The 16094-nt window shown below is 38.9% G+C and overlaps 1 protein-coding gene across 1 annotated transcript in view; it reads left to right on the top strand.

The window, feature by feature from the left end:
• Window positions 1-16094, top strand: part of STMN2 (stathmin 2) — a 48981-nt gene that overhangs the window by 12896 nt on the left and 19991 nt on the right. The window contains exons 2-3 of the mRNA XM_032421553.1: window positions 12398-12493; window positions 14883-15055. Of these exons, the coding sequence (XP_032277444.1) occupies window positions 12398-12493; window positions 14883-15055 (269 nt within the window). The remainder of the gene's footprint in view (window positions 1-12397; window positions 12494-14882; window positions 15056-16094) is intronic.

Below are 16094 nucleotides of genomic sequence, written 5' to 3' on the forward strand. Positions count from 1 at the left end.
TTCAAATTAGATACTGTTGATTATAGCAATCTCCATATAAAAATACTCAATATTTTTTCATTTAAAGGCCATAAAATACAGGTAATGATAGGCTCCTACTTTCTCATAAACATAGAATAATGACAAAGGAGCAGCTTTATATGAAAGCATTAAAACAATGTAAATCCTCACAAGTTCATAATACATTGCACCTGGTAGGAAAGTTCAGCTTTAAAGGAAATGTAGACATTTCCTCATTTAAGAAAATCTAGCAGGGTTCTGAAATACCTAGCCAAACACAAAGTAAAGAGAAAAGAACTGCATCTCTCTATCAACCAAAAACTTGGCTTAAAAAAAGAAAAAAGTCTAGGAGTAGAAAAAAGAAAAGAAAATGAAACTCCGTATTTAGGATGAAAATTTTTTTCTAAGTTCAGGGCTAACATGGAAGAAATTAAATTAAGTAGCTTTGAAAGAATTGGATTTCACTCACTGAAATTTTTCTTAAAATGAAATCTTAAAAGAGTGTTCACAGTTGCAGTCTGTATTGGTTACAAATTGCGAGGAGCTATGTTACAATGTGCCCAAGAGAAGAAATGCGGAAAAATGTATCCTGCAGAGAACACAGGACTTTGTGTCCTGCTTGCCTGGTGGAAAGAAAGCTTATGCATCTAAATTAATTGCAAGGGGAAACCGTCACTCCTGACAAATAACAAATAGCCCTGAAATTTTTCTATCCAGAAAACTACACGTTTTATCACTTCTGCTAAATTTTAGAAGTGACTGGGGAATACGTAGGGTCGTCAGCTAAGAATTGCTTCTGAGAAAGGATTTGCTCTCCTTGAAGCAAATAGTAGTAGCTTCCCCAAGTCAAGCTTTCCTTGATCTTTCCTTCCTATGAACTCTTATAGCAGATTTACTGTCTCCCAGTAAATGTGGGAATTGGCCATATATCATCAAATAGCACCTTTTGCTAACATCTTCCTGGTCATTTATTGCTTCCCTACTACACATGAGCCATCTACATGTCTCATGTCCTCCCTAGGCTCTTTTTTTTTTTTTTTTTTTTTTTTTAGAGAGAGCACAAGGGGGGAGCGGGAGAGGGAGAAGCAGACTCCCCGCTGAGCAGGGGAGCCCGACACGGGACTCGATCCAGGGACTCCAGGATCATGACCTGAGCCGAAGGCAGTCGCTTAACCAACTGAGCCACCCAGGCGCCCCCTCCCTAGGCTCTTTTTCCCCACTTAATTTTTATGGCAACCCCCAAACAGGTTTCATTATCCCCACCTGACAAGAAAGGAAAGCGGAAGCCAGGGGAAGTTAAGTGACTTGCTGTGGGGCACAAATGTTCGGGGCAGAGCTGGGTTTCAAATCTAGTGCTCACTTCCCTGCACTCCAGCTTCCTCATCATGCGCTGTTCTTACTTCCTGTTTTCTACAGACATTTCTCTGTCTTCGATCCAACCATGCTGAGGGCTTTTAGGATAGAACCATGTTCCACTTCCTTTGTCTCCCCCGTAGCACCTCTGTGGCTGGCAATAACCCTACTACTATAGGCTAATGTGTACTGAGTACTTAACTCTGCGGGGATCTGTGACTATGCCAAACACTTGCGAGGGGTATTATCATCCCCGTTTTCACAGGTGAGAAAGGGAGAGAGGAAAAGTCACACACAGGATTTAAGACAAATCAGTCAAATCCCAGAGTTCACCTGATTAACCACTATGTCTCTCTTGGACATCGTAGGAGCTCTGACTGTGTTCATTGACTCGATGAGATAAGGATGAACTAAGAGAAGCTGGCAGAATTGTACAAAACAGTGTTCCACAACATCTCACTATAGCCAAGCCCGGTAAAACTTCAAAAGGTCCCTCAAGAATATAGATCAATTGATAGAAGAAGAATCTTCACTAACAATTTCTTATATCAGTACAGCATTTCAGTTTCCCAGCACACACCTAATTCAATCCTTACAACAATATCCTGTCTCCATTTTGTGGATAAATAAACTCCTGTTCAGGTTTAATAAATTGTTTAAAGTTGAAAAAATCCTGAGCGAGAGCATAAGTCTTCAGCTCCTATTCATATTCTTTCCATTAGGGGGAAAAAGAAAACAACATTGCATATAAATGTAGAGGAAACATTCCCTTGGCTCCTTCTTCTCCTTGAATAGAGAGAGTTGATTACCTGCTGTTGTTAAGAATAAAGGTGGTAGGGCTTTCTTTAATTTTGCCAGGGAACCACACAATCATAGTCGTGCCATTAACTAGTGCCATTTTGAAACTATCCACACAGCTACAGTTAGGGGGTAAGTGCTACGTGAGAGAAGCAAACAACTTCAAGTATGCAGAAATACCAGTCTGTAGCATAAAACGAAGCTAGTACATTTAGTGGAGAGAAAAGTTGAACTCGGGGTGTCTAGGTGGCTCAGTCGTTAAGCCTCTGCCTTCCGCTCAGGTCATGATCCCCAGGTCCTGGGATCGAGCCCCGCATCAGGCTCCCTGCTCTGCGGGAAGCCTGCTTCTCCCTCTCCCACTCCCCCTGCTTGCATTCTCTCTCACTCTGTCAAATAAATAAATAAAATCTTAAAAAAAAAAAAAGAAAAGAAAAGTTGAACTCAATCTGGCTCCAACATCTGGGCTCTTGACTCTCACTCCATACCTACTTTTTTTTTTTTAAGATTTTGATATTGAAGAAAGACATTGATTTATTAAAAGCCTACCATCACTTTCATTTAGGACGCCCCTTTCCCACTTCTGTTTTCCATTCTGTCCCTGCCACCAGCATCACCCCACCACCGATCACCCCCTAAGGGAGCCTTCAAAGCAATAAAGGTTATTAATCTGATTTCTTCATCTATAAAATAAGAATAATAGATGATTTCAAGTGTTCCTTCCAAGTCTAAAATGCTGTGGCTAGTGATTCCAGTTGCCTTAGACTAAGTTGTCTTTTATATTTGTAATCCTGTTTGTAGCAGCGATGACACCAGCTGACTAGAATGCAGAGCTTTCAAGAGTGTTACATACTCGCTTTGTATGTTGCTTTACATTCCCTGCAGAAAACTATACTAATTCAAGTTCCAGTGTATGATCTGATGAATCCTATTTCAGAAAATGAGTTTTTACCTGGCAGATCTTGAGGAAGTAGCATTTAATTTCCATAACAAAAAAGCAATTTCTGTCCTCTAGCTGGATTAACCTGAAGGGTTTCTTTCATGCCTCGAGAACAAGAATGGACGCTGAAGATCCCACTGCAGACATGGTAACATTAAGGTGCTTCATGCTCACCTCCAAGGCTCTGTTACTTCCTCTCCTCCCAGAGCTACTCAAGAATAACATTACTACAGTAATTTTTTTAAATATCAGATAGTTCTAAACCTTAACAATATTTATATTTCCTATTTTTTAAAAGATGTATTTGTTCACTCTATTCTCCATAATATAGGGTGACTGGCACGTTAAGTGTGACTAGCAAAGTCACGATTTATTTTCAGTCAGAGGGAAAAACTAACTGATTATTCAGTTTTCATTCGCTATACCAATTACAGAAGCATGTAATGTGTGGTTTTTGAATGGAAGGCTGAAATAAAACTCTACTGAATGTGATTTAAAAATCTGACTTTTTAGGGTGCTATTAAGTAAATGTTACATACTGTACATTTTACAAAGTTTCATTAAATGAGATCCTGGAATTCTCATTAGGTTTTTGGAAGCAAGCAAAATGCTTGCCCTTCTATGAGGTTTTTGTGGCCGTTGTCTGAAATAGTTATTTTCTATTAATTATTTATAAACCGTTTATTTCCTAAGAAAACATTTAGGGAGACCAGTATGAGTGCAGTTTGTATACTAACCAGATAAAGATTCTATCTGGTAGAACTTTAAGAAATATTTGGCAGTGACACCAAGGTAAAATACTTTTATTCACGATTGATGCTAGTAACTAAGTAGCATGTATTTTGTAGAACACACTCAGAACTAAAACAATAATATGGAGCTTTTTGGGGGCACCTGGGTGGCTTAGTCGTTAAGCGTCTGCCTTCGGCTCAGGTCATGATCCCAGGGTCCTGGGATCAAGCCCCACATCGGGCTCCCTGCTCGGCGGGAAGCCTGCTTCTCCCTCTCCCACTCCCCCTGCTTGTGTTCCCTCTCTCGCTGTCTCTCTCTCTCTGTCAAATGAATAAATAAAATCTTTTAAAAAAAAAATATGGAGCTTTTTGAATACATAGAAACTTTACACCATTCCAAGGAAGTAGAAGTTTACATAGAAACTCTTCAAGAAATATGCTTTCAACTTTTAGTGACTTTTCAGACTGATAGAGGAATTCAATCAAGATTAACGTCTAGGGCTTGTCACACAAATTGCTGTGGGGTCTCTGCTTAATCCTACTGTTTCTTCACAGTGTTTTCTATAAATTAGTGTGTTCCATTATATGAAGACAACCAGCCCCATCTTGTAATTGACAGATAGGATTTTCTCTGGATTCATTTTCTGTATCCTTAGTATCTAAATCACTGTCCATTCAGGGAAAAAGTCAACTGGCCCATTAACTAAGATAAAGTCATCCGAATCTTATATGACAGGTTTTTTTTGTTTTGTTTTGTTTTGTTTTTATTTTGCGCTTGTGATAAAAGTCTTGCATTTTCCATTTCTGAAAGTTCTTGCTTTCACTGAGAACATAGTAGGTAATTTACTGTATTTGTAGTTTCATACCATTTTAGGCAATGCAAAGACACAAGACACAAACTTAATTCTAAAATTCATATGAAGTAGAAACCAGGTCTTATTTTCTGGAGAAAAGCCACACACTACAACAAAGTGAGAAAGGAAACCGGTATCATTATCATTGATAACCAAAATATTTTTGATTCTAGAAATTGAGCCCACAAATGCAATAATTAGTCTGGATAGGAAGTGTGAGTTTTGGCTGAATTAAGAATGGATGGAAAGTGGGGCGCCTGGGTGGCTCAGTTGGTTAAGCAACTGCCTTCGGCTCAGGTCATGATCCTGGAGTCCCTGGATCGAGTCCCGCATCGGGCTCCCTGCTCGGCAGGGAGTCTGCTTCTCCCTCTGACCCTCCTCCCTCTCATGCTCTCTGTCTCTCATTCTCTATCAAACAAATAAATAAAATCTTAAAAAAAAAAAATGGGCAGCCCAATACTTCTAAAAAAAAGAATGGATGGAAAGTATTTTTCCAGTCTTCACCCCAAAAAAATTAGAAAGTAATGGGAAGAAAAAAAAAAAGTAACAGCGAGTGATTTAAATTACTTAGATGCCAGAAGAAGCCATTTTGCAGACATAATTCAGAGAACATCATGGCAGCCTCAGATGACAGTTGCTTCCAGCTCAGGAGGCTACAGGGAATGGAAGAGTCATTCCTGTGTGAGAACTCTACTCAGCCAGATGAACAGACTCTCCTGAGTGTCTGAGACGGCTCTCTCTCACTTAAGTCCCAACCATCTAGCTATCATTTTAGGTTATCATTTTATTCATACTACCTGGTAGTGTTGAGGGCCTAAGAAAAAATATCCTTTCATACTCAAAATTAGGTGGGCAATGAAGTCTTGAAATATAAACAGAATAAAGTGCTTTCATTACTCCTGTAAACCAGTGTAGTTTAATCTTCATGTAGGACTGTAAGAATGTCTTTCATTAGAGGGAAAGAAAAAAAGGACAAAACCCTGCATGATATAGTGGGATTCTCATTAAACTTGGCAGGAGCTTTAACTGGAAGCAAGGGTAAGGTGAGGTCTCAGATGGGTACAATTTACTGCTCTTATAACAGTTTTTATCACAAGGACTGATTCAAGTCATCCAATTTCTTTTCCTTGTCACAGTTGCTTTGCCAAGAATCAATCAAATTGAAATTTAAGAGCCTCATATGTTTCTGTACAACCCAGGGATGGGTTGTATAGCTTTGACCTTCTTAAATGTCCCTTAATTTGATTTGATATCTATTCCTGCAGGAAAAGTATGCTGTTTCAGCTATTCAAACATCAGTCTTTCAAACCCTCCCTGGTCATTATATCCTAGGAAACCATAATTTTGGTGGAGGAGAGGTGGGTAGAATGAATGTAGACAGAATCCATTTTTGTGCTAAGCCAATTAACATTACATCATCGTAGCAGAAATATCTAGAACATTACCTCATATCAGTGATCTTCTGGGATGTTAAAATAGATCTTCAAAAATGTGAGATTTATTTTTCATGTAAATGTTGAATCTTCAATTACATATTCATCAACTATATTCATCAACCATTTTTAAGGTCCAAATTCAAGCTAATATAGTATACAAGTGTTTTAAATAAAATCCTTTTCATCTATTTCCTCTTTCAAGAAGAAAATCACAGTGATAGAGCACCCAAAAGTATTTCTAAATAGGATGATAGATTTGACTTTTAGAAAATAATCTGACCTCAGGCTCTAGGACCCCAAAGCAGTCAAACTACCAAACGCAATACACACATACACACACACACACACACACACACACACACACACACGGGCCAAAATCAAGTTAAAAGAAGGATGAGGAGCTTAATTTATGACATGGAAAAAGAAGGTGCCAAAGAAAGAGCTGTAAGTTCACTGATTCTGATCTATGTGGAGACTACATATTTAGAAGAGTAGGAAAATAATTATATATGTGTTTGTCTATTTCATATTTTACTAAGTGCAATTAACCTCTCTGCTGCTTTAGTCTAATCTAATCGAAGATCTAATCTGACTATTAAATCTCTAGTACCGATTGTACTGTTCTCCTTGGTGCTCTTCGTTCTTCAAAGAAGAAAATACTGCTCAGATTCACACACACACAAACACAAAGGAAAAAGAAAAAAATGAGAAAATTCAGGTAATTGCCAGACAAAATATACCACTCTTAAAATATCCAAATAACTGATGCAAAGGGGTTTTTTCCCGTAAAATACCTAGATAATTGCCACTTTCTCCACTTATCCCATTAGCTGTGATATGAATGTATAAGGATATATTCAGTCATATAAGAATATATATACTCACAGTTCCTTTTGAGAAATTGTTCCTGAGTTTTCTAGCCATCTCTGCACCAATATTTACTATCCAAGTAAAACTTACAAGTAAAAAAAAAAAAAAAAAAAAAACCTTTCTTTCTGTAAATCTCTGTACTTAACCTACAGTTGTGTAGTCAGTAAGTCACATGTGGTAATTAATTAAAGAACAAATGCCAAAGAAAAATGGAAAGAGAAAAATGTCTTGGATTCTTTATTTTCAAAGGCAGTAGTAACATACATCACTTTCTTGTTAAAAACAATATGTAGATGGTGAAGATGTGTGTAATGCATCTGAACAGATTGTTGGAGGAAGTGAATGGCATTACAAGGAAGGCACATAGAGTCAGACAGACCTATATTCAAACTGAACTCCACACTTTATGGTCTGTTGGATATTGGGCAAACTACTCCACGTCCCTGCATCTTTTTCTTTCATCTGTAAATCTAGTCTAATTATAATATCTTTCTCCCAGCATTGTTGAGAGGATTAAATGAGAAATGCATGCAAATATCTGAACTCGGTGCCTGATACATTCTTTTTGCTCCAAACCCAAATAGCAACTGCTACCATGATTCATAGTTCATTGTAGCCATTTGGAAGAATGGAAAAACAATTAGCATTCTTAGATCATTAGGTTAAATGGGTATTGCTATAGAATCATTATACATCATATGGGTTGAATTTTAAATGAGTTCACTAGAGAAATACACTAACTTGCAAACATTAATAGTTAATAGCAAATGCAACCAACTATGAGAAAGATTATATGGAATTACCTGTTACTTCCCACATCCTCACAAACATGCACAGAACTCTACTTGGTGTTGGGGTGTAATGAAAAAAATAATATATGCCAACTTCCAAAAACCAATGAACAGGATTGTCAATTCAAAGTATGAAATATCAATAGTGAAATCTTATTAGCACATTTCTAATAGCCTTCACATTAGCTTGGGATTTTTCATTGTTGATTTAAAAAAAAGTTTACCCTGGGGTGCCTGGGTGGCTCAGTCATTAAGCATCTGCCTTCGGCTCAGGTCAAGATCCCAGGGTCCTGGGATCGAGCCCCACATCGGGCTCCCTGCTCGGCGGGAAGCCTGCTTCTCCCTCTCCCACTCCCCCTGCTTGGGTTCCCTCCCTCACTGTGTCTCTCTCTGTCAAATAAATAAATAAAATCTTTAAAAAAAAATGTTTATCCAAATTCCATATATTTCAACCCACACTCTATTTTCTGCTAGGCCAACCTATCCTACTGGACTCAGCTTTAGTGACACTTTGTCTGGAAAGTTTCCTTAACCACCCATCTATAAAGATCTCTTGCCCTCTTCCCTCTGCCTTTACTCCAAATACAGTTATTGTTTACTATCTATTCTTCTTTCATAAGGTCTCTTGTATCTATCTTCCCTTTCTTTTCCCTTTGCTATTCCCTACTATTTTCTTAAGCCGTACCACATTACTTGCTGAACTTCATTCAGTTGTGTCTTAAGTGTATCTCCTGTAATGGGTCCTTCCTGCATAATAAAATGACTAGATAAATCTTTCAAGGAAGAGTCTTTCATCAGGTAACCCCCCTTTTCCAAATGTTCAGAGGCTGCCTCTTGCTAAGATAATTGTAATGGCCAAATTCTGATAGTGAATGAGGATATTATTAATGGGCTTCAATCAGAACTATGCAAGCAAACAGGACTTCTAGCTAACTCACTCATTCTCACCTCTGTGCTTCTCATATTTTCCCACGGAAATATTCCTGAGAGTGGACTCAAAACAGAACACTCAAGCTTAAATTTCTTTTAAGTAACATGTGGAAAATTCATGATATTCTGACATTCTGGTAAAAAATATATATATACCTATGGTTGTCTTAATGTAAACACAATATCTTAAGTCATAACCTTTTCACATGAACAAAAATTCAAAACATCTTACCCAACATCTTAGAGCAAAACTGACCTCCAGGAAGTCTTTCTATCAGGACACAACTCCTGAAAACCTCATTGTCGTGTAGTCCATGAAAATGAAGTGAATGATGCTCCCTATAGTTGAGTTATCATTTCTTGCATGAACTCAACTCACTGCCCACCCATAAAAGCCTTCCAGAAAGCTCCTTCAGAACCCCATTTCCATGTCAACAATAATAAACATACCTTCTCCCTTCCTTGTTTTCCTTAACACTATTCAGTCTTTACCATCCAGGTCCATTTGCTCTGGTTGCTGTATAAAATACAAGTCACCCAATTAAGTTTGAATTTCAGAAAAGCAAGGAATGATTTTTTAGTATGTCCCATGCAATTTTTGGATTAAAACTTAAGTAGGCATCTTGTATTTTTGCTTGCTAAATCTGGCAACCCTTACTGTAAAGCCATTCCTGACCACTCTCCCCATAGCATCAAGGCTTTGAGGTTCTTCTGAATTTCCAACACAAATCACCTGTACCTCCATTTGACACCCTATTTTGCACGTGTTTCTATCCATATACTCCATATTTTTATATCCATATACTCCACTTCCCAGGTTGGAAAGCTTCTTGAGAATGAGGATACTATTATATTTCTTTATAATTCCATAGTGCCTCACAGAAACTCCTGCCCATCAGTGGGGTGATCATAAATACTTGTTAATTGAGAGATTGACTTAAAATCAATGAGCAAGCTAGCCAACAATGATTTATTAAGCAATAACCTCCTTTTCCATCCAGACCTGTGCTGTGAATTTTTTCGTAGATGAGTAAGATGTAGCATTTACCTTCAAAGAGCCTATAGTTTTGTAAACAAAGATTACACATCAAAACCCAGTAGTGACTGGCCTCAGACAGTATAGAATCACATATAACAGTATATAACCAAGATTGTGTAGTACAGCCAACTAAGGGCAATGGGAGATCAATGTGGGCAGCACCGCTAAGAAACAGAAACCCTGAGGAGGGAGGATCTGAATTGGGCTTGACATTTTGGCAAGAATTTAGATGAGAGGAGGGGATTAGGAAAGGCAATGCCATGTGGGGAAAGTTTGGGCAACTGTACCAAGTGAACAGGAAACCCTTCTTCACTGGAGAGCGTGCCTTTGTTGTAGGGAAAGAGTCAAGATGTGCTTGGACTTTGGTTGCAAGTGGTTTTAAGGAGCTCCCTAGGATTCAGAGCAACTATATGAGTGAGAATCTATGCAATGGCTGCTACTGGGTATATTCATGCCATGGAGAGTCATGGGCCTCAATAAAAACAATGTAAGGATTCTCTTAAGTAATCACTGACCACAGAGGTCAATTGAGTTTTGTCCCCAAACCACCTAGGAGAGGAAAGAACAAACTTTTTATCAGTCATGATAAAAACATTACACATAGGGGTCTAAAGTGTTGGTCCTTGACAACCTTTACATCTTCTGCCTTCATTAACCTATCAAGTATAATAGAGCAGTGGCCTTACTAAAAATTATTGAATTTCATTTCCAAGAAACCGAAGACAGATGTTGAGGAGTCTTCTTTTTGGTAGAAATTCATGTTCTTCTACAGTGCTATTTTAATCTGTTACTGCTCTATGAGATAGAGAATCTTATTTTATTTTTATTTTTGGGTTGGCCCTCCCTAATAAAGTTGGTGTCTCTAACATGCTCCTAACATGTGCTTAATTTTTCAAAATATTTTGGATACCATATTGCTTTCTCTTATTAAAAAAAAAAAGGCACCTGCCTACAAAAACTAGCTGTTTTGAGTTTTATTCTTCATGGAATTAAATGTATTAAACCACCAAATGTTTCTCTCTGACAGAAACTGTGATTCACACTAAGCATCCATGTAAAGACCTGCTCGGACCTTTATAAGTGACACAATTTTATTAACTAAATAAACAAATAAGACAAAGAAATATGGTTTCAGGCTTCTAAAATTCCAAAGGCATCCAATGAAATCTCTCATAGTAGGTGTTAGCAGGACTGTTACGGCAAAAGGCAAATTGTGTTGCTTATTTTAAAGGAAATAAGCTAAACAGGGAGAAAAATTCTCTTAGAGTGACCCTCTGGATGTGTTAGGTTGAACCATATACAATATGGCAATATTTGATCTTTGCATGTGGTTCATTGATATGCAAGTATGTCCAGCCTTGACACACTGAACCTCATCCTAAAAGTAGAAACAGAAGAAGGCCTCTTGGCATTCTTGATATTGATTGATTTACTGCATTTTTATCTGGAGGCCACATGTGACTTTAGCCTCTGGGTGCCAGTTTCATTTGCATAATTGGTGGTGGGGTGGGTGGACTCTTAGCTAAATGATCTTTTAGGACCCTCTGAATCTAGCATTCTGTAGCTCTAAAACATATGGGTCTTAAATCTGTTTCCTGTTAGCCAACAAAAGATGGATTTGTCAATAATGCCCCAAATTAATCTTCTGGGAATTCCTGTCTTCCCAAGGTACTCACCCTTCCTTGGGTTACCATAATGATCAGAAGCCCCTGCCAAAAGAGAACCATTACCCGTGAGATTCAACATGTTAGGGCATCGCCATTTGTTTATATTTTTCCACAAGTTAGTGCACAGTATACCTATCATTTCTCTTCCATTTTTCTTAATTTATTGATAATCAACAATGGTGAGAAGATTTCACTTCCTTATCTCCATCTGGTCCTCTCTTGTCCTGGTGACAACCAGCACTGATGAGATGCCTTCCCAAGTTACCTGGGCGGGAGGCCTCTTGACAGAGAGAGGGAAAAATGAAATAGGGAGGGGGAGTGAAGGATGAGGGAGATCACTCACTGAACTCCTACAGTTCCTTGGCAAGGTGGGCACCCAAACCGGGTTCCGCAGAGGAAAGGAGAGCCTTATAAGATCTCAGATCTAGCTTTATGGTGTGTGGAAAGAAGTTGCAACAAGAAAGTGCACTCGGGGATAAAGAGGAAACAGAAACATAGATTCTTGCAGGATGCATCCACTTGAGAATATCCTGATGGTTCTCTGCTTGTCTCTGACTGAATCCGTGGCCACTCAGGCCGAAGCAGCAAAGGGCACCTCCTGAATCATACTTATGTCCAGTAGACTTACATATGCATGTACTCGGATGGACCTATCTCTCTGCTAATTTTGTCTGGTTTTGCTTCTTCCATGTCCTTTCTGTCTCTGCTCCCTGTCCTGCTGGATCTTAATTCCTCTGACTTTCCTTTCTTTCTCTCACTCCCTTTCTCTCATTTTTTATCTAACCTGCTATAATGTGTCATTTATGTCTTCTGTAATAAGGAATATGCACTTGAGAGTCCTGTTTCAATCTCTCTTTCACTTATATTTTGCGAAGCCGTGTCCCTGGCAATATTCATTCTGAAAGAGTCTGTAACTGTTACTTAGATGAAAAGAAGCATTAAGAGGAAACTCAGAAAATGAAAGATACTAATCTCAAGTCTTTTATTTTAGCCTACAAGGAAAAAATGAAGGAGCTGTCCATGCTGTCACTGATCTGCTCTTGTTTTTACCCGGAACCTCGCAACATCAACATCTATACTTACGATGGTGAGTTGCCTACAATAGAAATGCTCCTGCTAACATCATTTGGAAAAGCTTAGATACACTTGTTTCTCTCTCACAGCTCCTGATAGAATTAAATCAATATTTTGTAGATCTCACTACTGACTTGTTGTGTCTAGCTATTTGGTCTTATTGATTGCCTATTGCTCAAAACAGTTTGAGGGTTTCTTGTTTTGTTTTGTTTTGTTTTTTTTAAGTAAACTCTAACCCCAACATCAGGCTCAAACTCACAACACTGAGATCAAGAGTCACACATTTGGAGCGCCTGGGTGGCTCAGTCGGTTAAGCGCCAGACTCTTGATTTTGGCTCAGGTCATGATCTCAGGGTCGTGAGATCCAGCCCCATGTCGGGCTCCACACTCAGCAGGGAGTCCGCTTGAGATTCTCTCTCTCTCCCCCTCTCCCTCTGCCCTTTGCCCCCCATGTGCTCTCTCTCTCTCTAAAATAATAAATAAATAAATCTTTTTAAAAGAAAGAGCCACACGTCCAACAACTGAGCGAGTCAGGTGCCCCTAAAACAGTTTGAGTTTGATGCTAACAACAGCACATTAATATCTCTTAAGAAACAGAGCTAGATGGTTGTTAGAAGCCACATCGAGCATATCAACATCGACAACATGTCTAAAGCTTTTCTTTGCAAATAATATAATATGCTAAGCTTTAGTTAGACCAAACAGTAATTTGCAAGAAAATGCTTTATACTTAGGAAACTCAAAAGAAAAAAATCAACAACCATCACTGTTTCCCCCTTATTATAGTCTTCATAAAGTTCCCATATTTTGAGTATGCATGTCAACAAGCTAACAAGTTCCCATGATAAAAGTGACTTATGACTGAGGCCCCAGATAAAGAGAACTAAAAAAAAAAAAAAGCCTAAAGAATTGGCATGACTATGAACTTCACTGTAGTGCAACACTTTCCGTTGGATTTATCCAAGTTCATTCTACTTAGTTTGCTTTTCTTCCTGGCTCTGCCACTATCCGCCTGACCTCAGGCAAGTAACTTAGATTTTCTGAGGCTTATTTAACTCTAGTATCTTCCTCGCACAGTTGGTGTAGGGTTTAAATGGTCTAATGCAAGTCAAACGCTTAGCACCAAGCCTGACCGCTTGTAAGCACTCAAAAATGCTAGCTGTCATTGCCAATGATATCACCCTCGCTTAATTCAGTCAATGTAATTAAAATGTTTGAAAGAGTTCTGTGTGTAGCAGTCAGAGCTGAGGTATATTTTGCTTATAGACTGTCGGCTTATCATGTTTCTTTTCCGTATGTGTAAAGACATACATTAAAGACCAGCTGAAAGCGTCTGTGGCACTTTACCCCTTCGGTGTCTTTAAAGCCTAGCCCAGGACTCAGAGGCTCTTTCCTTCCCAAGTTATGCTAACACAGCACAAGTGTCATAAACGCTAATTAACCCTTTCACAAGGCAATGTCTTTCAGGGGAAAGGGTTTCAGTTTCCAACCAAAACTTTCATTAGAATGCAGGCTCAGTGCCCACTTTGTGTAGGTTCATTCAGTCAACAGATAAACCGGACAGATGCTTCCTCGGCTAGATACAGCTGTGACCAGTCATCCAGCCGCGTTCCTCCTGGAATTCTAATATCTTACTATGTGTTGTCACAGAGGCTCCAAAGATAAATACAGAACAGGCCTCTCCTTGGAGGAACTTAGAGCCGACAAGAAGAAACATACATACAATATACAGATAATCAGTAAGCAGACCACAGTGTGATTAAGGGCTAAACTCGAGGTGACACAAAATGTATTAGGAAGACAGGGAAAACAGTGACAGGTTCTACAGCTTTAGGGATTGAAGACAAGGGAAAAAGAAAGTCAGAAGTTATGGATAAGCTGAGTCTTAGAAGCTAAATAGATAAATTCAACATTGCTCGTGCACTGCTTCCTAGAAGAATTGGTAGAGCATGTCAAATTTCCAATAAACCTTTGTTATTTTTTTCTTCCCCATTTAGCCCAAAAATGCCTCCAGCCATGGTAATTTTCAAAAGATAAATCTAAATCTGTGCTACTTTATTTTCATGTGAAGCTCATGTTTATTCAAAAGGAAAATAAAGTTCAGTTTAAAATCAATTCAGGCTCCTTTTTCCTAAGTAGGCTTGCCATTATTCGACTCCCTATGGATATTGTTGAATCTCCCAACACTGTAAATATTTATTCTGTTGGAATATATCTGTAATGATACTAAAGAAAGAGGTCTTGTATGTTCAAAACAATGTAGAACAAATAATCACAGGCAGCATTTATTCCTATTGGCCAGAATAACAAGGCTACTTGCAATTGCCAGAATTCAAATTATTTAAATAAACCCCTGCTTCACTGCTCTGTATGCTTAACATTCTCAAATATTCATTACTCAGATATGGAAGTGAAGCAAATCAACAAACGTGCTTCTGGCCAGGCTTTTGAGCTGATCCTGAAGCCACCATCTCCCATCTCAGAAGCCCCACGAACTTTAGCTTCTCCGAAGAAGAAAGACCTGTCTCTGGAGGAGATCCAGAAAAAACTGGAGGCTGCAGAAGAAAGAAGAAAGGTAACTTCTCCCATAGGTTTTTAAATTCTCTCTTTTCTCCGTCTCTTCCCTTCCTTCCTCTTTTCTCTCCCTCCCTCTCCTCCCTCCACGCCCCACATATTCTAGCAGAAGTTCCAGGGGACAACTGCGTGTGAACCTGCAACATCCCAGCACGTGTAGGTCTTCAGTAGACATGGAGCCAGGCTAGTTCAAGTAAAAATTGCTGCTTTTAGGCTACTTAAAACCAAAGATTTGCACTAAAGAGCACTAAAAGAGCTTCAATACCTTAGTGCTCTTCTCCCTCTCTTGGATCCCCTTTTACAAAAATTTCCCAGCCTTAGTCCACGGTGCGTACCCAGGAAAACAGCCTTAGGTAACTTAACTCCACGGTTTGGAGGTGGGGAGGGGTGCAGGACTGGTGATTCCTCCTTCTCAGGGTCTGTGTCTCATCCCCAGTGTAGTGCATGGTTTTCCTTGAAACTATAGACCACCAGATCCTCCCCCTGAAATATCTCTGTCCAGATGCTGCTCACCCCGGGGTAAGGGCCCCAAGCTTGCCTCTGTCCTCAAGGCCTCACTTCTTGCCCTTGAAGTTGGTCAAGATCTCAATCTATTAGTATCCTCCTCTACCCAGTTCTAAGCCTTGATGGCATTTTTTTCTCTCTTTTCCATTGGTCCCTGTTTGTATTAGAGCACTTTTCTTTTGCCAAATCTCTAATTTTTCACAATTAGATGACTAAGAAGCCATAGGTATAAAAAATGGAGGGCAGTCAGAAATCCCAAGGACCCTACACATAGAGATAAAAGTTATGTCTGAATATATCTGTACCAACCATGTGATTGTTAAAGTCCATCCCACCAAAATGCTCTTGACCAACCCAAATGGAATTATTTTTAGGTAATTCATTCCTATATTGTATTTTCCACTGACTTTATCACAAAGTCTTTTTAGAAGCACGTAGTCACTAAGAATATGCTCCATGCACAGTATTAATGGAAATGAAACTCTGCATTCATAGTAATTTTTTATTTTATTAATATATTGCCTATAAAAAGTTAG

The sequence above is a fragment of the Phoca vitulina genome, unplaced genomic scaffold (genome assembly GCF_004348235.1).
Source record: "Phoca vitulina isolate PV1807 unplaced genomic scaffold, GSC_HSeal_1.0 scaffold25, whole genome shotgun sequence".
Taxonomy (NCBI): Eukaryota; Metazoa; Chordata; class Mammalia; order Carnivora; family Phocidae; genus Phoca; species Phoca vitulina.